Source organism: Podarcis erhardii, assembly GCF_964252035.2.
Source record: "Podarcis erhardii genome assembly, chromosome: 1".
NCBI classification, from domain to species: Eukaryota; Metazoa; Chordata; class Lepidosauria; order Squamata; family Lacertidae; genus Podarcis; species Podarcis erhardii.
Window position 1 is genome coordinate 81,503,791 of NC_138497.1, and position 27,616 is coordinate 81,531,406.

A 27,616-nucleotide genomic window follows, 5' to 3' on the forward strand; every position below is an offset into this window, starting at 1 on the left:
GCATTTCATTATTTCTCCTTCTAAAAACACGTCATCTTTCCCCCCCCCCTTTTTTTTTTTACAACAAAATACAGTAGCGCTTATTTACCATCAGCGTAGCAGAAACAAATCCTGTTTTACGCCTGGCACCATGATGGTCCCGTGACTGAAATTTAAAACGCAAAACTGCATATGCTTACAGTCTGGCTGGATCTAGACACATGATCCAAGAAGCGTATCTGTTTAAAGCTTTGCAAATTTAAACAGGGAAAACAGGTAGAGAAAAACGAGACTCCACGTCGCCATTTGGCGGCACAATGTTATATCGCACACACCACGCATATCAATCGCTTTTTCTTTCCCAATCTTGCAGAGTCCATCCAAGTATCTCTTTATTAAAGCGGGGGTGTAGATCAGCAGTTGTAAAACAGGTAAAACATGACGGAGGAAGGAGATGAAATATGCATGCTCCACGTAGCTGTCGAAAAGGGAGGGTGGGCATAAGATCATTAAGTCCGGGGTCTGAAATTATAGCTTCATCAACCACATGCCAACTCTCGGGGCGGTAACTGGGCAACCAAAAAAAAGTGCCATTATGGCATTTCCAAAAGGGATCCAAGAGGCAGCGCTCTCTTGTTGGGTGTGGCACTTCAAGGCGCCTCCGGAGACACCGAAGCCGGCGCCCAGTAGCCAATGGGCTCCCCGGAGAGCGCGGGAAGCCAATCAGATCCCTGAGGGGAGCGTCCCTGCGGGAAGGCGCTGGGCGAAGCACGTTTATGATCTATCTCCTCGCCTTCGAGCGAGTTTCTCGCTGACAGCGGCGCTGCGCGGACGTCGGAATTCCCACCAGGAGATCCGTGGCTGCCGCGGGGATCGCAGCGGGCAGAGAGAAGGCCGGGAGAGAATGGCTCCTCCGCTGCAGGAGACCACGTCGGGAGTGGGGTCGGGAGCGGGAGTTGAGGAGAAGCGGGCCAACGGGGGCGGCGAGGTCCGTTCCCGCCGCTTCTTCACCTGGGAGGAGATCCAGCAGCGCTCGGGTCGGATCAAGCCCGAGCGCTGGCTGGTGATCGACAGGAAAGTCTACGACATCAGCAGCTTCCACCGGCGGCACCCGGGAGGCTCCCGCGTGATCAGCCACTATGCCGGGCAAGACGCCACGGTGAGAGCGGGGCGCGGGTTGTGCTCCTCTTCCTCCTCGGGAGGGTTGCAGGTCGCGGCGGGGAAGCCCTGGTGGCCCTGGATTACCAAGTGCGCAAGGCGGAGATGCGGATTACCAGTCGCTCTTCCCTGGGACCGGCAACTTTTGGGATGGTTCTAAAACGGAGTTATCCTGGTGAACGACACGGGATGCGTGTAGAGGTCGTGTGAACGTTTCAGCGCTTGGCAATAGTGGGCCCCCTGCCCAGACGGTTTCTTCCTGACGCTCTCATATTTGATATTTGGTGCTTCCCTCCTCAGGAGGGGATGGTGGTCTCAAAACTACCTGTCAATATCCTTTTGCTGCGTCTTTGGCTTTTATTTCATACTTGTTAATTAGCTGTTACTATTAAGGCCTCAAGCGTAGCATAATGAGTTCCATATCAGATCGATAATGTGTAGGTTTATCTCGGTCCAGCCGAAACGAGCAGGCACTGCACAGGCCTTTCTTGTGCTAGGCCGGCCTGGGAGCCCAGGGCCTTTCCACCCTACAGGCCCAGCAGCGCCCACTGCTGCCCCCCCCCCAAGGTAAGGTGCTGGCCCCATGTTCACTTTTGGTCAGTCTTCACTGGGCCACTAAGGCTGGGGGAATCCTCTTCCAGGGCCCCTGTGGGGCAGTGTGAGGGGGCGCCTATTTGGGGGGCAGGAGGGGGCAGCTCAGAGACCAGGCGCAGCAGCAGTGGCTGCCCAGAGGACCCCCAAGAAGAGTGGAGAGGGGGCTGAGGGAAAACTCCACAAGGGAGGGTGTTTGAAAAAGGGTGAGAGGCTGCCAGCTCTGCAGGCAAAGGATGACATAACTGAGCTCCTGAGTCCCATAGGGGTGCTGCAGAAAGAAGGTAGTTGGTCAAGTCAAGGGAGCCGTGGACTCAAAAAGGTTGAAAACCTGTGCATGTTGGCATTGAGTTACCTATAAATAAATAGTTTTCTTCTCACCAAATATATGCAGATTCACTGTCAGCTTCCCTGAGTCCTACATAACATATGTCTAATCCAGCCTTGCAAATATGCCCACCACATTTACTCATCATGCAAATATTTCTAGCCCACCAGTCCGTGTGTGTGTGTGTGTGTGTGTGTGTTAGTTATATGTGATCCCAAAGAGAAAAACTAACTTTTATAACAACTCTTGGGGGTTGTGTGTGTGTGTGTGTGTGTGTGTATTAGTTTTCATTTATATACATTTCAGTTAGTTGTTTTACAATAGTTGTAACATTTAAAACCTCGATTTCTTTCCTCCTCTTTCTGTGGTTCCTTAAATTTATTTTCATCATTTCCTGCATATTCTAAATTAACTTATTCTTTTATTCATTTATTTTAATTATATATTCTTTCGAAACTGCAGGTTATTTCAATAATCCTGCCAATGTCTTTATCTGTTTACAATTTGTTTTTAAACATTCAATAAACCATTTCTGTCCTTTTACAAAAAGTTTGTTATTTTGATTTCTTATTCTTCCGGCAAGTTTCGCCATTTCTGCATAGTCCTGCATGGTGATAATATTAATTTACCATAGATAATAAAGCAAATATTTAAAAGCCTGGTTTCTTGCTTATGTGCTGATTGTTGTGGAAGGAGGCATGCGGCCACACATGTAAGAAATGGGTGTAGCATATATACATGTGCATACAGGAGATGTTCCATCATCGCACTAGTGGTGAGAAGGATGCTAATAAATAAAGAAATGGGTTGTGAATGAATGACCATATATGTGTAGTAGAAAAGATGTGACTCTGTCTCTTAAAATATTGCATTACTGTTAAGCATTTAAGAAGTGTATATGTTCACACAGAGCAGAGAGATCAATGGAATGGAAAAGAAGACACATCTTAAGACACATAGATGCAAAGTGGGAAGTCAAGAAAAGATTAAATACTTTTGTCTAGTATAGTATATGAGACCTGTCTTAGGCTGGAGATACGTCGTGTCTGTGATATAAAGGGGAGGGATTTAAGAGTTGTTTCATCACAGTACAAAATTCCTACATAGAATTTTATGTTGAAAAGAATGCACAAGACAGGTCCCCCTCCCCCCCCCCATGCACAGCTGTTGAGAAACGTTGAATGAAAAGTAGTGGAGAAAAGAAACAGATACTGGACCTGGAAGTAACACAGGCCATGTTACCTTACACACTAGCATGAAAACAACAGATATGAATGTAGATGAGGTGCACAGCCAACACTCCTTCAACCCTCAAATGAAAATGGGTGCAAATAAGCTGTGTAGTACATGCAGCAAATTCTTTGTTTTGAGGCTACTTTTCATCTCTCACTTTTGCCTAGATGTATGCTTGCCTTTCATTCCATCCCAATTTTATGCTTTTTCCCCTTTCTCTCCCAGGATGCATTCACAGCATTCCACCTTCATAGGGATTATGTAAGCAAGTTCTTGAATCCCTTGCTGATAGGAGAATTGGCACCAGATCAACCTAGCTCTGAGTCCAGCAAAAATGTAAGTTGGGCATGGGAAACAATTTATATGTCTATCATTTTTTTACCTTTACACTGGAAGAAAGCAGGGAAATCAGAATTCCATTCTACATTGCATATATATGGTGCACATAATATTGCACCACTAAAGAGTGGTTTATGTTCTGTTGTCAGCAGAGGGGACACATCTCATCTGCATTTCAAAACAGGAAAGCTAAGACTACATTGTGACTGAGAGCTCATCCACATTTCTGGTTGGTCCATGACTCCTAGGGTATGGGTCCAAGTGGTTTTTCTTTTGTCCTGCTGCTTTACTGTTGAATTGGAGCAAACATCAGTTGGGTATTCTGTGGATTGACGTTTGTTCTGATTCAGCTGTAAACAGCAGAATTTAAGAAAAACCAATCTGACCTGTGTCTAGAAGTCATGGACCAAATGGAAGAAGTAATTGGACAAATGGAAGTATGAATGAGCCTTCAGACAGTATGGCAAACACCCGAAATAAATAATATTTCCTGTTTTCTCCTTTAACTAGGCTTACAGTCCATTCCTATCCCTTATTATGTAATGCAGGTGTCAGGGAACCTTTGGTCAAAGCATAACTTGTGAATTACAATTACAGTGGTACCTCGGGTTAAGAACTTAATTCGTTCTGGAGGTCCATTCTTAACCTGAAACTGTTCTTAACCTGAAGCACCACTCCTGCTGCTGCTGCTGCACCGCTGCTGCACAATTTCTGTTCTCATCCTGAAGCAAAGTTCTTAACCCGAGTTACTATTTCTTGCTTTCTTGAGTGTGTAACCTGAAGCGTCTGTAACCTGAGGTACCACTGTATTGCAGGGCTACAAATCCCATCATCCCCAGCAAGAATGGCCAATGGGCAGGGATAATGGGAATTGCACTCCAGCAACATATCGTAGATTCCCTGCTGACCCACAGAAGAAAGAAAATTAATATGTTTAGATCTCTTATTGAACAAACTCGTCTGAACTAAAATTCACAAGAGAATCTTCCTTGTTGCACTTTACTACATAAGCTGTAAAAAAAAGGTAAAGGACCCCTGGACAGTTAAGACAGCTTTCCGGGTCATGTGGCCAGCATAACTAAACTACTTCTGGCACGACGGGGCACCATGACGGAAGCCAGAGCACATGGAAATGCCATGAACTGCTAGGTTGGCAGAAGCTGGGACAGAGCAATGTGAGCTCACCCTGTTGCGCAGATTCAAATTGCTGATCTTCTGATCAGCAAGCCCAGAGGCTCAGTGGTTTAGACCACAGCGCCACCGCATCCCTACATACATACATAAGCTGTATGTTGTTGGGCTTATTGGCCCTACAGAAGTGTATCACGATGTTCCTTTTGATTTAATCTCTGAGTAAGCATACGCAGGATTTCATCTGGTTTAAGAATAATTTATTCTCCCCAGGGAATTTTAGAAAAAGGGAGTAGGGATCTTTAACTTAAAAGAGAACTCCCAGGAGTCTCATCAGATCTTGGGATTCTTTGGTGAACGCAATGGCAATAAAAGTAGTACACCATCCAAGTTAATTTGTAGTGGAGAGGCCTGCAAAGGATTTCACTGTGTGCCTTCTTGCATGACACTTTATTTTCATGCAGTAATGCTGTGTATGTTTATAAGTATTCCAGTTGGCTATAGTGCCCCAAAGTTTTAGTATAATAAACTCAGATATATAAAATAACTTGACAGAATCATGAGGATGGGTTAGCCTTGCAAATAAGTCCACAGAAGTTACTTGCCTGCAGAAATTTTTATTACCCAGCTGCCTGCACTTCCCTCAGTCACTTTTTGCCTTCTGTTATCCAATACTTTTCAAAGTTTGTTTGCTACACTTAGGGTATAACTAACTAACTAACTAACTAACTAACATTGATTTGGCCAAGCCAAAAGTTGTGGCCACCTTACAATCTGGATGCAGACAAGCAAGCATTTCCATAAATCAGCAAAGGCATTTTCCACCCCTGCACCCTCCTTTCCTTTCCAGGAGGCAAGGCAGAGGTGAGCATTCCAGCCTTGGCTGATAATGGGTGAAGGGGTTCAGTTCTTCTCAACTTCTCTGTTCTGCAGGAAAGAGGCAGGGGAGCCTGTGGGCTTCAGCTCATGTTGATAGTGAACCCCTGCCACTCTGCCGAACAGTAGCTGTATCTGCCTCCTCACCTCCTTTTCCTGAGAGAAAGGGAGATTGTGGGGGGTGGTATACTTCCAGCCCCTCACCCTCAGCTTTCCTCCAAAACTTGGATCTGGTGAGGATGCGGGAATCACTGTGGATCTGCCAGAATGACGCTTGCCCATCTCTGCAGCTTGAATCCTCGGAAGAAGGCTCGTCAGAGAGCAGTACCACGGTTCATACAGATAGCGTAATTGTCAAAGACTGGTTGCTAAATGGTGATCTAAAGAATGGGAATGAACTTCTGGAAACACTACAGTTGTAACAGGGAGACTACATGGGCTCCCCAGCCATATATTTCTCTGAAGGCTTATAATCATTCATGCTGAGAAGGCGAGAAGACTTTTAATGCCATAAACAGTGGCATAACCAAGCCTTTGCTCAGGACAGATGACAGTTTGTGGTCTCTCTTCACTGCCACAACTGTGTGCACAGCTGGAAGCTTCTCCCTGTGCCACAGGAATCACCAGAGGATTTAGTTTTCATATTTTAAAGAAAGAACAGTTAGATTTAATATGTCTACAAGAGACCCATATTGCCAGGGTTCACAGGAAGCTTCTGACAAACAAGAGATTGGGACTGGAATTTATCTCATAAGATAAGGTCAAGAAAAGAGGCGTGGTGATTTATGTAAAAGAAAAATTGGCTCCAAAAATGATATTTAAAGATGAACAAGGAAGATACCTGGCAGTGGAAATTCAAATTCAAGGAGAAAAAATTTTGATAGTAGGAGTTTATGCGCCCAATGAAGGGAAGGCCGAATTTTTTAAGAAGTTGCATGAGACTTTAATGGACTTTTTGGATTATAAAATCGTCATGATGGGGGACATGAACGGAGTCGTCTCCACAAATATGGATAAAGCACAGAGACAAGTGATTTCTAAGGAAGGGAGACTACCAAAGACTTTTTTCGAAATGACTGACACCATGGACCTTATTGATATTTGGAGAACAAGGAACCCCCTGGAAAGAGAGGGAACCTTCTTCTCTGAAGCAAAAATGACATGGACCAGAATTGACCAAATTTGGATTTCTAGTAATCTAGCATCAAGAGTCAAAAAAACAGAAATCTGCCCAAAAACCTGCTCCGACCATAATGCAGTAAAGATGGAGATGAAATTAACAACAGCTGGAACTTTTAGATGGAGAATGAATGACACCCTATTTAGAGATGAAGAAGTTTATAAGAAGGCCCAAAAAATATTGAAAGACTACTTCGAGATAAATATGAGAACAGAAGTGGAGAAAAGAACAATATGGGACGCAAGTAAGGCCGTGATGCGTGGTTTCCTAATTCAGCAGAACTCTATAAAGAGGAGAAAACAAAATGAGAGGAAAGAAAAAATCATGGAAAAAATGAAAGAAGGAGAGAAGAAATTGAGATCCAAACCAAAGTCCCAAGAGATTCTGAGAGAAATAAAGTATTATCAGACGCAATATATGGAACTTATGAATCAAGAAATAGAATGGAAAATAAAGCAAATGAGACAAAAAACATTTGAATCGGCGGATAAATGTGGGAAACTGCTGTCATGGCAATTGAAAAAGAGGCAAAAACTGAATACTGTGACATCTCTCGAAGTAGATGGGAAAATTATTCACAAACCGAATGAGATAAGCAACTGTTTTCAAAGTTTTTTCAAGAAATTATATGCACAAGGGCCAGTAAATGTACAAGAAATAGAGGAATTCATTAGAAAACATGGACTACCAAAGATTTCAGAACAAAATAAGACGATTTTGAATGAGAAAATTACAGAACAAGAGATAGAGGGTGCCATTCAGAATATGCAATTGGGGAAATCACCAGGACCAGACGGATTGACTGCTAAATACTACAAAGTGCTGAAGGAATGGTTAATACAACCATTGAAGGAAGTTTGTAATCAAATCCTGGAGGGGAAAAAGGCCCCTGAATCGTGGAAAGAGGCATTTATTTCGCTTATACCGAAAACAGAGACTGGGAAAAACCAGGTTAAGAACTACCGCCCTATATCATTGTTGAATGTGGATTACAAAATTTTTGCAGACATTTTAGCAAAAAGATTTAAGAGAGTGCTGTTAGGGGAGATTCACAAGGACCAAACAGGCTTTCTCCCAGGGAGACATATGTCAGATAATGTGAGGAACATTATAGATATTTTGGAACTGTTGGAGGTGGACATCAACAGGAAGGCAGTTTTGATTTTTGTGGATGCGGAGAAAGCCTTTGACAATATTTGTTGGAGCTTTATGAAGAAGAATCTCCAAGGGATGGGGGTAGGCCAAGGTTTTGAAAATGGTATAGGCGCAATATATTCTGAACAAAAAGCAAAATTAATTGTGAATGGTGTGGTGATGGACGAAATATCAATAGAAAAAGGCACACGACAGGGGTGCCCAATATCCCCTCTATTATTTATATCTGTCCTGGAGGTTTTGTTAAACATGATTAGAGAGGACCAGCTGGTTAAAGGGATACAGGTCGGAGCTAAACACTATAAATTAAGGGCATTTGCAGATGATCTAGTGTTAACTTTGCAACAGCCAGATGTTAGTACTAAAAGAGTATTGGAACTAATTGAGATATTTGGTCATGTAGCAGGATTTAAATTGAATAAACAGAAAACAAAAGTGTTGGAAAAAAATTTAACAATGGAAGAAAAAGAGAGATTTCAGAGTGAAACTGTTTGGAAATAGCGAAAAAAGTGAAATACCTGGGGGTAAACCTAACATCTAAGAATGTGAATTTATTTAAAGACAATTATGAAAAATGCTGGACAGAAGTGAAGAAAGATCTAGAAATATGGTCAAGGTTGAGACTTTCCTTGTTAGGCCGAATTGCTACCATTAAGATGAATGTATTGCCAAGAATGTTGTTTTTATTTCAAACCTTACAGATTTTGGACAAGATGGACTGTTTCAAGAAGTGGCAGAAAGATATATCAAAATTTGTCTGGCAGGGCAAAAAGCCCAGAATAAAATTTAAGATTTTAACGGATGCAAAAGATAGAGGGGGCTTTGCCCTGCCAGACTTAAGGCTCTATTATGAATCGGCAGCATTCTGCTGGTTGAAGCAATGGCTACTTCTTGAGGATACAGACATTTTGGATTTGGAAGGGTATGACAATAACTTTGGTTGGCATGCATATATATGGTATGACAAGGTAAAGGTGCATAGAGGTTTTAAAAACCATATTGTTAGGAAAGCACTGTATAATGTCTGGAATCGATACAAAGATTTGTTGGAAAGTAAAACCCCCAGGTGGTTGTCACCAATGGAAGCTAAGGCAGTGAAAAAACTTAATATGGACCCTGACTGGCCAAAATATTCTGAAATTTTAGAACAAGAGGGTGAAAAGCTAAAAATTCAGAGTTATGATAAGCTAAAGCATAGAGTTTGAGATTGGTTGCACTACCATCAGATAAATGAGACATTTAAGCAAGACAGGAAATTAGGATTCCAGAAGGAGAGGTCAAAGTTAGAAACAGAACTGTTAGAACCCAATACTAAGAATTTGTCTAGAATGTATAACTTGCTGCTGAAATGGAATACACAAGAAGAAACGGTTAAATCAGCTATGATTAAATGGGCACAGGATATAGGTCATGACATTATGTTTGCTGACTGGGAACAGTTATGGACCACTGGTATTAAGTTTACGGCATGTAGTGCCTTAAAAGAGAACATAATGAAAATGATATATAGGTGGTACATGACCCCAGTCAAGCTTGCAAAGATTTACCATTTGCCCAATAACAATTGCTGGAAATGCAATGAGTCGGAAGGAACCTTCTACCACCTTTGGTGGACCTGCCCAAGGATTAAAGCCAACTGGGAAATGATCTATAATGAAATTAAGAAAGTCCTTAAGTGGACGTTTTTAAAGAAGCTTTTCTCTTGGGCATGGTGGGCCAATTGGTACCAAAGAAGGATAGGACATTCTTTATGTATGCAACTACAGCGGCAAGAATTCTTTTAGCAAAGTATTGGAAGACGCAAGAACTACCTACTCTGGAGGAATGGCAGACAAAGGTGACCGAATTTATGGGACTGGCAGAGATGACCGGCAGAATCCGTGACCAGAGGAAAGAGGCGGTGGAAGAGGACTGGAAAAAAATTAAAGTATATCTTAAAAACTGCTGCAAAATTGAGGACTGTTAAGATGTTAAGGGGTGAGAAACAGAGAATTACAGCTGTAAATAATAATTTTATGGAAACTTAAAGAGAACCAATAGAAAAATTGATTAAAGGGTTGCTAAAAAATCTTTTGGAATAAGGATGCAGTGAAAAGGAGGTATGGGGAAGTCATGTTTTATGTTTATTTGTTTTTTCTGTGTTGTGTTTGTTTTCTTTTTTCTTGTTTATTGTTGTGAAAACTAATAAAAATTATTTAAAAAAAAAAAAAAAGGAATCACCAGAGGATTTAGTGATGCAGCTAGTACCGTGGAGAGCAAGTATGGGGGACTTGTGGTCCTCCAAACATTTTTGGACTCTTAACTCCCATCAGCCCTAGCCAGTGTGGCCCAATGGATGATGGGAGTTGGAGCCCAATAACACCTGTAAGTGGCTGGTGCTCTTTCTCCCTGTTTTCATTTGATGCATTCCGATGTTACTTCTGTGTGTGTGTCTGGAACAACTGGTTGCCATTCTTTGTTTCCCCACAGAAATTGCTAGTGGAAGATTTCCGGGAGCTGCGGTCCACTGTTGAGAAGATGGGACTTCTGAAGCCCAACACTCTTTTCTTCTTCCTGATGTTCCTTCAAATCATGGTGCTGGATGCTGCTGCCTGGTTTACCATCTGGTATTTTGGATCATCCTTAGTGCCGTTCTTTGTGGGCGTTGCACTGTTTACCACTGCTCAGGTAGAATGTCTGAGACACCATTCCATCTTCGAAACTTTTTTCTTTCCTACGCATTATTATTTCAAAAATACCATGGGGTTCATGAAACCAGAACACAGTCCAATGCAGCTAGCTCTTCACAGCACACTTGGGTTTGGGGTTGTTTGTTTGTTACCACAAAAACCAAAGCTATTTCCTTGTGCTACATTATAAAGTACTTGTGGAACTTTGGAAAGTCTCTAGAGAACTTTGCTGTTTGAAAATCCATATTCAGACAGGGTAGTTTATCCATGCACTTATAGTTTAATAGCATCACCAAGAATCAGACACAAAATCCTGTTTCATGGGTCAATCCTGGTAAATATGGGGGTGTTGTTGTTTCTGCATGGGCATAATCTTAGTAAAGAAGGAAAAGCCTTCTAGACCCTTCTAGCACCTATTACATCCCCTTATGCCAGCTTCTTTGACCTAGGGAGTCAAACTGCCCCCTCTTCCAACAAACTGAAAGACACAATATACACAGACTTAGAGCCTATTGTGTAAGGCAGGGGTGAGGAATCTGTGACCCTCCAGATGTTGTTTGATTCAGCTCCCATCAGCCCCAGGGATGATGGGAGTTATCCAGAAGCATCTGGAAGGCCACAGGTTTCTCAGCCCTGGTGCAGGGAGAGATGTTGGGCAGGTCAGAAGTCACACACAAACCACCTGCACCATGCTTTTTTTGAAGAGGCAAGTGCCATGTTAATCTGGCAATATTCAGCCTTCAACAAATCCACTCGCCATAGCAAGTAAAGCATGTTTCCACTGCCTTGTGTCCTTTTTAAAGACAGGTGATTTATGGACTTGAATCTTTCAAGAAAAATAGTCTGTGAGCCCCTAAAAGCTTTTATGGAGCTGTGGCATTGGATTGTAATTAATGGATATATTTAAATAGCATGATTGAATATACTTACACTAGTTTAGAAAGGGATCATGGGGCATGGGCTGTAATATTAGGGTTAAAGAGGTCAGGAATTAATGCTGGAGCCTGTTGTGACTGCTTTACTGGTTGCTGATAGGGAGAATAATATTTGTGTGTGTGGTTTGGTCCTTGTATTTTTAAACTGCTATGTGAAGAACAAATATATTAATCACATTCATTGATTCAATTTGCATATTACCTTTAATCATTCAAAAGGGCATCCCCAATTAGTCGAGAAATGCTTTACCCTAGTTCAGATCAGCATCAGCATCATATAGACAATCTTCAGGCCTGTTAGCTCCATCCTCTGCTTTTCTGGTACAGCTGCAAGGTGGAAATAAGAAGCTTTTGTCTTTAACTAAGCTTCGTTTAGTGTTGTGTTCATGCCAGGATAAACTGTGGTTAGTCTGAACTATGGTTACCTGAAACAAGCCTGACTCCAATCATAGTTTATGAAGTTGGCTTGTTTCAAAATCATAGTTAATAACAGACACCACACTAAAGTGCCATTAATTGAAAACAGAAGTAAAATCATTCAGTCTCATCTTTCTTAATGATCCTCTTTATCTTACAGAATCAAATGTCCTGGTTGCAGCATGACTTGGGACACCTTTCAGTCTTCAGCACATCCACATTGAACCACTGGGTTCACAAGATCTTAATGGGCACAGTGAAAGTAGGTATATTTACACTTCTGAGTGGAAGCTGTCCTTTCTGACAGCCAGTGGGTTTGACTTCTGCTCTGTTTTCAACCCTGTGTTCTCCTCTCCTATAGGGAATGCCAGCCCAGTGGTGGAATAACCTGCATTTCCAGCACCATGCCAAACCCAACTGTTTCCGTAAAGACCCTGATCTCAACATGCACCCCCTGGTGTTTGCTTTGGGGAAGAAGCTGGCTACAGAGGTATGTTTGCAAGGTGTATGCTACTGAAGGGTTGCTTAGGAAAGCAGCCAGAAAGAGTGGACAGCCAAGAATAAAGCTATTGGGCAGCTTACACGAGACAGTCATGATTTTCAGCAGGAAAACGTCAGGTTTAAAAAATATTTTAAATTGTATAAAATATAAAGATTACACACACACACACAATTATAAAGACAAATAATATATAAGCATGATATATATAAGATAAAATATTGACATGTTTTCAGACCTTATTTCCTTTACCTACACTAACAAAACTGTCTGAAGGGAAAGAAAAAGAAATGAAAACTGAGTAACTATACATTCATATAGAAGCAACATACCACTAACATTTTGTATAGATATAATCAAACTGAATGTCCATAAAGAAAATATTTCTTATTTCTTATGTCTTAATTTTTCATTCTTAGCATAACTTATAATTTTACCCTTGGTTAAAAATTCTTTCAAGTTGCTCAATTACTGAGAAGTAAGTACTCTTGAGTTCAATAAGACTTATTTCCAGGTAAACGTGTACAGGAGTAAGTCCCATTGACTTCAATGAGGCATTTTAGGTTTTAGTTTTAGTAGGTAGGCAGAGGATTGTGATATAAAGGGGCAACACCTGAATTTCTTAATAAGCCAAGTAACTGCTTTCCTGTTTCTATGTTCTGTGTGTCTTCCAAGCTCCTAGTTTGGATTGTTGATTCGAATGCTGCCTACATTTTTATGATATGTTGTCCATCAGGAAAGACCACAGAAATATACAATGGGGTCAGGAGGGTACAATGGGCCCCAAGCAGAGAATGATCATTCATACTCTGAGGGTCTTGGTGGGAAGAAAGACAGACTTAAAGTGTAATAAATAAAATAGCTTTTGGGGGGCAGATCATCCCAGTTGGCCTCTCTTTCTCTCTCGTTTATGGTAGCAAGGATGTGTAATTTCATAAGGTCATGACCGAGCCTTGGTTATGATTTTTATTTCCACACACCCCATTTTATGATGAAGCCCAGGGGGATATGGGAGTTAAGGTGCTAAGTATATTTTATTCATGTAGCAGCTGTCACCCAGAGACTGAAAGAATAGGCGATAGGTGAATAAGGTGGGTGTCTATAGCCTGAGTGAGACGTTGATACCTCTTTCTTCACAGCTCGGGTTGCAGAAAAAGAAGTATATGCCTTACAACCATCAGCACAAGTACTTCTGGCGTGAGTATCTTTGTCCCTGAAAAATGTCACAAGTTTCCACTCCTTTGTCACAGAGCTTCTCCTTCCTGAGATACTTTTCTAAGTGAAATAGTGTGAATATCTGCTGGGTAGAGAGTCTTCTGTCACGGGACTTGCGCTTGATGGAGTCCCTGATCCACCTCCCCAAGAGCCAGATCTGCCACAACTCATCAGGTCCAGCCAGGGGCAGGGCAGGGAGCAGCTGCTACCACAAAATCCTAATGAAGGGCTCTTGGAGCTCATGAGTTTAAATTCCCTGGAGGAACCAATCAGGGAGAAAAGTTTCCTGAGAAGGGAAAGATGGGCCCAGAGGCCTAAGGAGGTTTCAGCTCTTGGTTACCCGAGAGGTTCTTCCCCAACCTGCAACCCCAACCTTACAGAGAGCTTTGAAAAGGGGAATCCCCTGCCCCCCAACACTATATAAGGGAACCTGGCTACTGGGGTGACCCAGAGAGGATCTTGTGCCATTTTGGTTTTATGTAGTATTATATTTATATTGCACCTTTCCTCCAGGGAACTCAAGGTGGCCTACAGAATTCTCCTTCTCCTTCTCCCCATTTTATCCTCACAACCCCCCTGTAATGGAGATTAGGATGAGAATGCCATAACCTCTAGATCTCTCACTTCCCAAGCTCTGTAGCTCAGGGAAGGGAGCTATTGGGGTGTATGTTCATTCCTGTTGGACTGAGCCCTTGATGTTTGTCTCCGACGCCTCTGGGGGTGACCCAGGCTCTGAGAAAGGTGAGGTAGTGTCTATGGAAAATGAGTGGTTGTTGCTCTGCAAGACCTTTGGAATCTGTGGCTTTACAGCACTAACCTTCAATAAACTTTGAGTTGATGTAACTTCCTTGTCTCATTGTTAGTTGGGAATGGCTTTTGAGCTTATTCTTCTCTCCCCTGCTCTCCACGCACCACAGAGCATTCAATGTGCCACTCTCTCAGGACATTGCCATACATAGAAAGGGCACAGGTTATAGAATCCTAGCCAGCAGAGTTTGAAAACCAATAAATATAGGATAATAGCACACTGCATATCTGTTGAGCCATAGGGTGAAAGTGAGATATAGCAGTACGATCAGCAAAAATTTGAGAATAAAAATGTATAGCTTAAGAGGCGGCATTTTAGACTATGCATTGAGTTGCTTTAACCACACTGCAGGGGAGAATTGGAACAAAGATGGCGGAAATTTTATCTTGCTGGCCATCAGACTAACCCCTTGAAGCAGATAAAATGGAGTTCTCAAGTGAGGACAAATACTAGCTGGATAAGGGAAAGGCAGAAAAAAAGTGAAAAAGAAGAACCCTTCTGTGAGCAAAGACAAGCAATACTCGACTTTCTCAGGAAGATGAATGGTAGTTTGAAATTTTTATAAAGGTTGTTTTTTAAAGTCTTCCTTTCGTTTTTCAATAGTTGTAGCCCCAGCATTGCTGGTTCCCTTCTTCCAGTGGTCTGTATTCTACTTCTCATTCAAGCGCAAAGAATGGGTGGTAAGTAGTGATTGAATTTCCAAAAAAAATAAAAAAAAAATCTAGATGAGCATCTTATCTGTGTTGATTTTTTCCCCTAATTCCCACCAAGAAGCAGATTTCTTTTTAATCCGTTCCACTAAAAATGCAAACAGTTATTGCACATTATATGCATTATTACACATATTGTTACATGCAGTGCTTTTTTCCGGGGGGATGCAGGGGTACACATACCCCTAAACATTTTGTGAATCTTTGTACTTTGGTCCATTTACTGTATTTATTTTCCCAATTTGAACTATAAAATGGTGATTTTCTTGAGTCAAAATGAGAGTACCCCTAAACATTTTTTTTAGGTAAAAAAGCACTGGTTACATGCCATCCCAGTCTCTGCCGAGTGGTACATGCGAATTCAGGGGTTCCAGGCACTTACCCAGGGTTTGTGTTTCCTTTTGGTGGTGCCTTTATGGTATATGGTTGGTTTATACATATATACAACCTGAAGCCTAGATGAAGGGGCTCAGAGCGCTGCCACCCCAAAAGGTCCCTGCTTCTTCCCTAGCCGTAGCCTTGCACTCAAGCAGACAGCAGCCATCATGCTTTGCCCACTCTCCAGCATACATCCCTGCTGACTCCCACGTATTGACTGGCTTCCTCTCTGCGCTCCCGTTGCTTTCTGATCCTTCCTCTTAATAAGCTCTGGCCTCTACTAACACAGGGAGAGGCTGCACTCCTTTGATGTGTTAAATGGCTCATTACCTCAAATGAAATTAGGTTTTACACTTGTCAATTGCCTAGCCTTAAAGCGATAGCAGATATACACCTGAGGAAGTTTGCCTAGGTTAATTCACTCTTCACATATACTAATTCCAGCAGCAGTCAACACAAATTTTAAATACACACGCCACTGTGTAGCAGAAAACATAACCTTTCTTTTTCCCCTTCCTTTGACAGGATCTAGCCTTGATCATTTCATACAACATCAGAGTCTGTCTCATGTACATACCTCTTATGGGATTTAATTGTTTCATGGCATACTACTGGCTCTCCAGGTAACACGAAACCTCAGAATCCTTCTCTCTGTTGAACTCTCATCTATTTTTGGTTGATGTTTAATCTCAAATATCTATATTTTTTTTATCCAATTGTGATATACTCTGAACATGTGTGACTTCCAACAGTTAGGTCCTGCTAGTCATTTTAGGTTAAACGCTTTCAGGTTGTGCAAAATTGTCTTCAATTTGCATTGCATCAGCCCCCAGACTGCAACTCAAATCTTTTGCCCCATAAATATTGTTATGTCCTGCAGACATCAAGATGCTAGCTCAACATGGCCTTTAGTTAACATTTTAGAGACATTTATAAACTAAGACACCAGAAAGAGAAGTGTTTCTCACATTTTGTTTAGAAAGCATAGCCAGTGATGGAAAGGGGTGGGGGGGGGGAAGGAGCATGTGCCCAGGGCAGCAGGTGGAGGGGCGATTGCTAAATTATGGGCGATGGACAGCTGGCTTGCTAAATTACCGGCCACAGGGAAAATAAGCACTAGCAAACACAGCTGGCCCTCTGCTTCCCTGACCATGGCAATGTGCTGTGTCCCCCTCCACCACAGTCCCTGTTTGTTCCAGGGATCAAGGTGAGGAGGGGGAAGTGAGCTGTGGCACCACGGACCTGTCGCTTCTCTCTTGTTTTCTTCTCTCCCCCCACCCCCATCCCAAAAAGCTTTCTGGCCCCTCTTCTCCACAGACAGCTGCTCCTTAAGGTGTCAGCAAATACACTTGATCGCCGTGGCCCTGAGCAACGCAGCACAGGGAAGACTGTCAGAGATTGGCACTTCATTGCCTTCTGTGGCTTGTGTGCCTGGGGACTTGGCAGAGCTAGGGAAGGTGGGAGCATCACCCGTGGCTGGCAATGGACTTGCAAGGGGATGGTTGGTAGGATGGGGGTGGAGGTAAAGAGCTAGGGGGACGGGGAGAGACAGGCGGACAGGAGAGAAAGGCAAAACCAAGTGCGCCCTGGCCTGCCTGTGTTTCCGTTTCTGGAAGTGCACGTCTGTGTTTGGTGTGGGTGCATGCAAACGCTGCCTCTTTGCAGCGCAAGTTGGTAGGTGCATTCAATCCAGCGTCAGTGCATCTCATGTTGGCTGTGGCCACTGTGTTTCGGGGGGCTGAGCCCTAAACATAGGTGGTGGTGGGCACTGCCACAGTAGAGATGCTACTCCAAAAGCTGGGAATCATCTAAGCTAGTTCTAAGCATCGTGAACGGTTGTGGGAATGTAGCAGAGGAGTGGGAGAGGGACCTTACATAGGCCCAGTGGGCTTGCCAGAATGCAAGCAGGGACAGGAGGTTGCTTTAGTGTTTGTTTGGGGTGGATAGGGTAACCTGCCTTCTGAAAAAATGGAACGGAGAAATCCCTCCTTTTCAACTCCTGGAGACAGAAGGGGGAAAAGTCAGGCCTGCCTTTGTTCTCTCATTTGCCTTCTGATACTAATTTCTGTGCACTGCCCCGTACACTTAGCCAAGGATCTTAGCTGCTGCCAGTCAGTTTAAGCAGTCCTGAAATCCGTCGCTTAAAGTTCACAATCAGGGAGGCAGGGCAGTCTTTTGCACTTGCGGATCCGGGACTGGGCATAGCTGCAGGCTAAGTAGCATAAATGATTGCGTTGCTTCATTTGTGAAATACTTTACTTAGCTCTCAAGGGCCAAGTAAATAAATTGGAAATGGGGGATTGACAGCAAGTTGGCTTACTACCACATTCGACACTGTCACATGGATCTGCTTGTTTGTTTTTTTAAACCCACCCTTTACCCTAAAGTCCCAGGGTGGGCTACAACAATTTAAAATACATTTTAAAGCAGTTCAAAAACTTACAATTAAAAATGTCAATTTCCAAAACTAGAGCAGATCCTGATGCTATATCCTTCCCTCTTACTGTATGTGAAGCAGCAACCATCAGTTGCTTTATAGATATTATTGATTTTAGGCTGTATTTCTTGTTTTAATGGATGCTCTTTATGGTTTATATGAATATTTTTTTAAATATTAAATAGATGAATGAAATGCTAGCTAGACATTTGGGTTGTGGTTTGGTGGTAAGTGTCAGGCATGGCTTGTATTACATGAAAGGAGAAATACCAAAAAGTTAAGCCAGGCAAGAGGCTTGGGTTTGTCACTGGCCACACACAGACCTCTTGTCACTGTCATCTTCTCAGCAGTGTAATTTGCATTATACGGGAAAGGAAAACATGGCAGCTAAAAGAGCAACTTTGCCCACATACTGGTTTCAAAATAGTTTTTGCTGGATAAATTAGCCGGTGTGCTATTTCTTTCCTGATTAGTCAGCATCAGTTCATAGTTAGTCAGCATTAGCAAATAAAATTTCCTCTATTACTTTACATGTAAGCTGCAATGCCAAGGATATAATTTCCTATATCTTTTGTGGATCTGGTTTTTTAAAAGCCATTGTTACACTGCCTACTTTCCAGTCCTGTGTTATTTTCCTACTCAGTAAAATTTCTAAGCAGTGCACATAATAAAATAATTTTCAGTAAACCCCTCAAAGCCCTTTAAATAATTATCAATATTTAACAATATGGACAGAGATTGTATCAATAAGACAGAGACAACAGTGCTTTATACTGCTTTTTGATCAAGCTAAAATTATGATCCATTTATAGACAAGTCCAGCATTGCAGTGGGTTTGACTTAGACGACCCATGTGGTCCCTTCCAACTCCACAAATCTAAGTGACACAATTGTCAGAAGATCAGCAATTTCAGCTTGAATTCTTCAAGATCTTGGGTTGATTCCTTCCAAACACAGGGATTTATTTGGTTTGTCAATAAATGCCAAGGACTTAGTCTCTTCTTGCCCCTATTTGGCTTAATTCTTTATACTCCCTTCCTTAAAAATCCAGTTCAGTCGAGTATCTGACCAGTGCTTTCTTCAGATGAAAAAATATGGAAATAATGCGTTGAGCTTCACTACTATTCTCCTATAGCAGACCTTTTACTTTCTTGTTGTCTAATGGCCCAGCTACCTACCTCCTTGGCCAGTTTCCTGATTCTGAGGTAGCTAAACAAATATTTTTGCTGGGCTTTTTTTTAAGCAGACACACTCTTTTTTCTATTTATTACACTCCCCAAATTCTCTTTTCACTTCCATCCTTGTCACTGTATGCTGGTTATCCCGCAGTTTGCATTCCTGAGTCCTCCTCATTGTTCTGAAGGAAGCTTCTTTGCCTGCCCCTGCTTCCTTGGCTCTGCTCCTTAACTGGCAGCCTCCTGAATTTCGTAGAATCAGAGACACCTAGTCCAACCCCTTGCAATGCAGGAATCTCAGTTAATTTGATGGCGTCTTTCCTAAATCTGTGTATACTTTTTGGAAGCTTCCTTTAGTTTGGTTTTAAATAATCTCCAAGGATTTTGAAACGATTTGAACAGCATTCTTATCCCTTTCATCTAACTAATCCCCTTTCCCACTTGTGTATATGTTGACATTGCGGTCACAGTTCCCAGTCAGTTTAACTACCCTTATATCTTACACCCAAAGCATTTAGGATTACGTCTAGCATCAACTCCCATCAGCTCCTTGATCAATTGTTTTGAGGCACAATAATTTTGTATACCTGGAAATCATGTTTCCCCCGGATTCCGCAGCAAGACATCAAGGAGGATTTGGTGCCACCGCATGGTTAAAGGCAGAAAAGGCAACGTTTAGGGAAGTAGAACTCCCATCAAGCAATTTCCTTTCCTGCCTTTGTCGAAGCACACATTCCCAATTTTAGTTCCCCTCTCCTCAGGCATTTACCGTAATTTCCTTTTCTACCTATTTTTCCTGTCCCCCCCCCCAGGTTACCAGGTTATGTGAGGATTATTATGTCCTCCATTGTTACAACACTTCCTCTCTCTCTTTTCCCTAATCAAGTATTTTAGTTCAGTTGCTTTTGGCTCTAGAGTTATTTATACAGCCTGTCAAATTCAAAATGGGCAATTTTAGCTTTGCTTACCAAATATGAGTTGAAATAAACATACTAAATATGTTTAGGGCATTGAAAAAAAAATCCAGAACATGAAGATTTCTGGTGTGGAGGCAGCCTTGCTCTCACTTACTATGGATATTTTCTTAGGACTGCTTCGCCTATTCTAGTAATAGAGCAATAGAGGTACATATTTAGTGCAAAGTATGCCATGAAGTGGGATGCGGGTGGCGCTGTGGTCTAAACCACAGAGCCTAGGGCTTGCCGATTGGAAGGTCGGCAGTTTGAATTCCTGCAACAGGGTGAGCTCCTGTTGCTCAGTCCCAGCTCCTGCCCACCTAGCAGTTCGAAAGCATGTCAAAGTGCAAGTAGATAAATAGGTACCGCTCCAGCAGGAAGGTAAACAGCGTTTCTGTGCACTGCTCTGGTTTGCCAGAAGCAGCTTTGTCATGCTGGCCACATGACCCAGAAAAACTGTCTGCGGACAAACGCAGGCTCCCTCGGCCTATAGAGTGAGATGAGCGCCACAACCCCAGAGTTGTCCGCGACAAGACCTAATGGTCAGGGGTACCTTTACCTTTACCTTTTTTGCCATGATGTATGCAATCGGTGTGGGGGAGGAACCTTACAGTGAAGGGTGTACTCTTTGAAGTTTAAACGTGTACCTGTTTCTATTCTAATATGTAAAGTGGTCCTCAGCAAACAGCTTGAATATGGCTGTGATGGGTTTTACCAGACAAATCCCAGATCAACATACCAAGTTAAGTAACAAGATGTGTTTTTTGTGTGTGACAATACTCTGTATGAACCAACCCGGACCCTGCAATCATCAATTGAGTCCTTTCGTTGTGTGCCCCCTCCATGAGAGGTTTGGAGGGTGGCAACACGAGAAAGGGCATTTTCTGTTGTGGCTTGCCACTTGTGGAATGCTGTTCCCAGGGAGGCAAAAACATTCTTCTTCTCCCCATGCCTTTGGCTGACTGAACAATCAATGTCCTTTTAAACTGGGGGGGGCGGATATTGTTTTATTTGTTACTATGTTATGCATCTTTGTTTTTTTATATTGTAAACCACTCTATGGTCCTTAGATTGATGGTGCTATAGAAATTCAATAATAATAATAATAATAATAATAATAATAATAATAATACATGCATTTGTCTTGGCAGGTATCTAGAGTCCACTTGGTTTACTTGGGTTTCACAAATGAATCATATCCCAATGAACATTGATTATGATAGAAATATGGACTGGGTGTCTACCCAGGTAAGACACTTTCTTACTATTCAAATAATTGGTTTCTGGTGTTTTAATGTGTGTGTGTTGCGCAAAACGTTATTGGCACAATACTAGTGCATTATTAGTGGCTTTGGCTTGTTCTGCAGTGTTTCCCCAATGCTACTACATTATTTCTGTCTAGAGGGGCAACTGACCAACAAAAGTGGGACAAAATAAAGCAGAACATTTGTGGCACAAAAAGTTACTGGGACTATGGTATATGCACCGATTGGAAATGAAGCAATGTGACCATCCCAAAACATTTGGAAGCGACGCAGATGATGTTGAAAATGAGATCACATATGGCCACCCCAATAACAATCATGAATGTGCAGTGGAAAGGATGTCTGAAGGGGCTCTGAGAATCATCACAGACACTTTTAGACTAGTGATGGTGCAGAAGACAAAAAAATGGAGGGGTGGGTGGGTACTGGAATACAATATAGCTCCAGATTGGCAAGTCAAGCTGAATACACCCCCACCCATGCTTCAGCTGTGCTTCTGACCGCACAGAAGTTTTTAATGCAGAGTCAGACAGGGATTCATTCATGCATTTGTTAAAACATCCTACCTTTTCTATTTACATCCTACCGTTCCATTATATATAGAAATGTCCAAGGGGCAGCCTAAACAAAAGTTTGAAAGCAATCAGCTTTTTTTTTTTAAAAGAGCAACCTTCTCCATGTTCCCCCACCGAAGGAAGTACAGCAGACACCTGCTAGGGACATGGTGCCTTCAGTGGTGGAGCCTCCACGAAGGCTTGTCCTGTGCCTACAACTGTGGTCTTTTTAGCTGCAACCTGAACACCTTCTCATTCTCCCAAACCTCTTAAATCACAATTTTGGAATTTGCACAGAGTTCCCCCTTGCGGACTTACATTTATTTGGCTGCTGTGTTTTTATACTGATTTTTGTTTGGCCTTTTTTTTCTGGGCTTTTTGTTTTTGTGATTTATTTTTTATCTTGTTTTAGTGTTTCTAGTGAGATGTTGTATTGTGTTGTATGTGTAAAGAATTTGGGGAACTTGGTTGAGTAGCGTATAAGTAAAATGAAAAGAGCACAGAAACAGAAAGAACCGATTGCAAATCCAGAGGAGCCAGGGAAAGTTGGGTCTAAGGCCAAAACAAGAAAGATATCCAGGTGGCATTGAAAAATCTTCAGGCTCTTGCCAGTTTTCCCTGCTGCGAGTTTTCCTCCCCGGTCCCACAAAGAGGTAGCCAGCATGGTCTTCTCCAGCTGACAGTTCCCATCATCCCTGATCATTAATCATGCTGGCTAGGACTGATGGAAGCTGGGAATCAAATAACACCAGAGATATCTTAGTGTATGTAGAAAAGTGAGGTGAGGGGATTATTGGCAGGGGACTGGTGTTGCTGGGCAAACTCCTCCAGACAGAGTCTTTCAGAGCTAAGGAGTACTTTAAAATGTAAATCTCAAGCTTTTCTGAGGGGTCTTCTTTTTTAAAACAACAACTACAAAAGCTGAGCCAATTGCAAATTGGGATGGAGGATATTTTGCCCATTTTTATTTCTGTGGGAAAGGAATGCTAAGGAAACACAATCAGTACAGGCAGCCCCCAATTTGTTTAGGAGATGTGTTCCATGCAGTGTCCCATCCTGTTCTGTCCCTGCTCTTGTTCCGGCCACAATGCACAGTTATGTGTCAAATAAAAAGGTAAAGGTACCCCTGATCATTAAGTCCAGTCGCGGATGACTCTGAGGTTGCGCGCTCATCTCGCTCTGTAGGCCGAGGGAGCCGGCGTTTGTCCACAGACAGCTTCCGGGTCATGTGGCCATCATGACTAAGCTGCTTCTGGTGAACCAGAGCAGTGCACGGAAATGCCGTTTACCTTCCCGCTGGAGCAGTACCTATTTATCTACTTGTACTTTGACGTGCTTTTGAACTGCTAGGTGGGCAGGAGCTGGGACCAAGCAATGGGAGCTTACCCCGTCGCAGGGATTTGAACTGCCAACCTTCTGATCGGCAAGCCCTAGGCTCTGTGGTTTAGACCACAGTGCCACCCACGTCAATTAGACACACATAAATCAGTCGTTGCCTCCTTAGCATCTTTTGGAAAGGTGGGATACCTGCCTTTCTGACCATTTCCCTTGAGAAACTTGCTGGAATGCTACTCCTGTGGGATCCAGTTGCTGCTACTTAGAGGAACATAAAAGATAACTGCCTCATTCAGTTGCAGTCTCTTTGTGTGAAACAAAGAGATCCATTGTTCCATATCCTTTCTTATATTTCCCCCTGCAGCTCCAAGCAACGTGCAATGTGGATCAGTCCCCGTTCAATGACTGGTTCACTGGCCACCTGAATTTCCAGATTGAGCACCAGTAAGTAGGACAGTGGGAGCCACAAAATCCTTTGTGTACCTCCCTAGTGCGTGGTTTTATGAAATCATTGCTAGTGGGATGGGCCTTCTAAATAAGAAAGAGGAGCTGATTTGACAGAACACCCTTTCTTCCCTCTGCAGTCTTTTCCCCACGATGCCTCGCCACAACTACTGGAAGGTGGCCCCCCTGGTGAAATCTCTGTGTGCCAAGCATGGCATTGACTACCACAGCAAGTCCCTGCTCCAGGCCTTTGCAGACATTTTGCAGTAAGTATGGCAAGGGTGCTTTATGAACTGCAGTGTGGCAAGAAAAGCAATAAGGAAGTGGAAGAAAAGGACAAAAAGTATTGGAGCCCTGGTCAGCCATTAACATTTAATAGAACTTGTCCCTTGATGTAGTCAAGAGCCGAGGGGAGAGCAACACTGGTTCTAGTGGCACTTCCAGGTGACCTGTTTAAGCATTTATTCCGATTTGTTTGAAGGGATGTTGGATGATGTTGCATCAGAGCAGGTGCTATCCCTCATTTCCCAGCGCATTTCCCAATGGCTTTTCTTATCACTGAGAAGTGTTAAGAAAGCACTGCCATCTAGTGTCCAAAGGCAGGAAACTCATGAGACCAGCTGCTTCCACAAGTTGATATTCCTGCCTTTGGGCGCTAGATTGCAATGTCTCCCATCTGCCGTTTGCTCCATGGAGAACAGGATGCTGGATAAGATGGGCCATTGGCCTGATGTAGCAAACTATTCTTATGTTCTTAACCTGAATTTGCTGGTGTGTGGTTGAATCCTACACAAAAATAACAACCTGACACCCAAGGAACAGTCAAATATCTGTTCAGTCCCTTCCCACTCCCCAAATCATGAACATCAAAAGAGGCTTTTTCAAACCCTTTCCTTATTAAGCTCCTCCAGGCACTCCTGTTTGTCTGTGTTTTGCTTTATGCATGACATTGAACAGCTGAAGTGGAAAAAGGGGAAACTCAAGATACATCCAGTTATATTATTTATTTATTTATTTATACCCCGCCCATCTGGCTGGGTTTCCCCAGCCACTCTGGGCGGCTTCCAACAAAATATTAAAAGACAATAGTCTGTCAAACATTAAAAGCTTCTCTAAACAGGGCTGCCTTCAGTTGGTCTCCTTTGGCCTCACTAGGGATGGAGAGTGGGGAACGGTTTCGCTTTGCACTTACAGGTGAAGCTTCCGATTCACACTGTCTGAAAGAGTACGAGAACTGATACATCGCCACCTAATTTGTACTTTTCCAAATTTTGCAATGTAGCTTTTCTGCCAAATACAAAATCCCATATACTGTAAAGTGTGCAATAAATGTATATGTTGGTGATAAAAAATGGGGGGAAATGCATTATAGTAAGGAAAATTGTATGCAAAGATGTGTATATTAGGCAGACTTCTGTATTAGGAAAAATGAACATGATACAAACTATATAGGGGAACTGAAACACATAAAATTCCAGTCGTATCTAAAGCCAAAGTTGTAAATTCACCTTTTTTCAGGTGATTGTTCCTAGGAAGCGTATATATTTATGCACATCGGGCATGCTAAAATTTGTATGTTAACAGTTTTCAGTACCTTCTTTTTTATTCAAAGCAAACTAAGGGGAATCTCGCTCTGCTGGTGCAATTATTTAGTTGAACACAGCCCCATATAACAGAAATATATGCTATTAAGTGGTCATGTTTTAAATATCTGCCCATGTTCAGAAAAATAAATCCAGTTTGAAATTGTTGAAATACAATGTTCAAATTATATTTCCTGTGGGAATATTTCATTTTGAACTCTTTCAGACGCTTAGTTTTACAGCATGGTAAAGTTAATGTGGCATACTTTTGAAGTTAAATTTTCTATATGCTAGTCAAATAAACATGGTAAATCAGAAGTTCATTGATTTAGGGCAGTGGGAACTGTTTCAGATTGATCAACATCACTGGATATGGAATTGCTGCCTGTGCACTGATCAAAGAAGTACATAGTAGTGAGATGTAGTGGGGGGGGGACCCACCTTTTACTTGCCGCATTGTCCTCTCTTCTTGTTTAATCAAAGCCCTCCCTCCCTGTTTTGCAGCTCTCTAAAGGATTCAGGAGATGCCTGGCGTGAAGCATATCTGTATGGATAAGAAGCAGCAGAGACTTGAGAAGGAGGACCATGAAGATGCATCACAGACTAGAGGGCAGCTAATGTGCTATGAAGAATTTGGGGTCTGGTGGGTGAGCTAGACAAACGTTAAATAATTATTTTTGGCATGGGGTTGGGGGACTCCTGAAACTTTCCTACATCTATGCACCGTTGGGGTTTTTTGTGTGTGTGCACATGTTGTTCTGGTTGCACTGTGGCTTTTCGGGTGACAAAGTCATGGAAAGGGAAGGTCTGTGCTTCCTGTAGAAGTACATCTTGCTTTTTGTTGCATGTATGAGTTCGAAACCTGACTGTCGTCTTCCGTATGGTTGGTGAGGGATGCTTTCAGAAGAGGTGTGTTTAAAGCAAAAAGGCAGAGCTGCAGTGGGGAACTACAATGCTGGTGTAATATTACTTGTGAAAGCCACATGTTAGGGCTTATCTACACTTACTTTTCCTCTGGTCTTTCCATGCACAGTCCACACTTTAAAGCTCTGTGTTCGAATGCCCTTTCCCTTTGGAGCTTTCCCCACAAAAACCTGCTCTTTAAAGCGTAGTTGGAGCAAATGCAATCCGTTGGAAATCTGAATTACTGTTTGTGCTGATTGAGTGTTAAAGAATGGATTTTCAATGAAAACTCTGGGGCAACAAAAGAAAACAGACATGTTCAGACATGGAGCTTTTACAAGTGTGCACCTCTGCCTGGAAAGAGCAGGGCAAGAGGTAAGTGTGGATAAGACCTTAGTTGAAGGTAACTTTAAATCTTAGCTTCAGTTGCAAGCTCAGGGATGCAATTTCATGTTTGCATAGAGGTAAGGGACCAGATAACATAATTGAGTTTAAAGCTGAGTGTGTTCATGTTCCTGTTTCAAAATGTGTTGTATTAAGAGCCGTTGGTTGCAGATAGTTTTCTTCAAAGCCTCATAATAACCAGAGAAAGAGGTGCTCCTGGAGGATAATCACATGTGATCTGAACTCTCCTCATGTACCCCTCCTCCCAAACAGCACCTGTTGTGCAAGATGACCTTTCCATGCTGAGGTTAGGAAACGTTTTCTCAGCAACTTGTATTCATCTATCTAATGTTATCACTGCCCCAACATCTTCCCAAAGGAAGATGCCTTCGCATGGTGGCAGACCAAAGAAGTGCCTCTTCCCCTCCACTATGCGCTTCAAAGAACGCTTGAGCCTGGGCCTCCAAACCAATGCCTGATCACATGACTAGTGCTCCTCTTTTGAAGGAGAGGAATTGTGTGGTTGCAATCTCAATGTAATCCAGTATTGGCATGAATGCCTCTGGTCATAGTTCTTTGAAACCACACTCTCTTAGTCCATTACTACACAAAGGCTGCTGCCACTGGGAATGTGTTACCTGGGGCAATGCCTCTTGCCTGGTGATTATCTGGCAGTGTGATTGAAAGTATTAATTAGTTCAGTATTTGTTGTCTTGACCCACAATTGGAAGCATCAACCTTCTGTTGGTCCTTTAGCACAGCCCTCTTAGGATGTACACCACTTCATGTGTACATATTTGTATTTATTTGTATCTTTTAATATATTTCATAAATTTATTTGGGTCAATACGTGTGGCTGTCTTTTTTCTCCCTGTTCTTCTCATTGGTTTAAATAGACAAGAAGAGCTGACTCGAAACACATTGCATGTGGATTTGTGCATTTCTCCATGGCTGCATCAGGTTAAATTCGCATGTGGTC

The 27,616-nt window shown here is 42.5% G+C and overlaps 1 protein-coding gene across 1 annotated transcript; it reads left to right on the forward strand.

Annotated features, from left to right (window-relative positions):
• Positions 1-559: 559 nt before the first annotated feature.
• On the forward strand, positions 560-27,484 carry LOC309327800 (acyl-CoA (8-3)-desaturase-like). The gene is made up of 12 exons (XM_081837317.1): positions 560-1,138; positions 3,515-3,625; positions 10,440-10,637; positions 12,152-12,253; positions 12,353-12,481; positions 13,630-13,687; positions 15,117-15,193; positions 16,127-16,224; positions 21,321-21,417; positions 23,688-23,767; positions 23,908-24,033; positions 25,855-27,484. Exons 1-12 carry the CDS (start codon positions 575-577, stop codon positions 25,904-25,906), a joined length of 1,692 nt encoding a protein of 563 aa, XP_081693443.1. The 5' UTR covers positions 560-574; the 3' UTR covers positions 25,907-27,484.
• Positions 27,485-27,616: the final 132 nt, after the last annotated feature.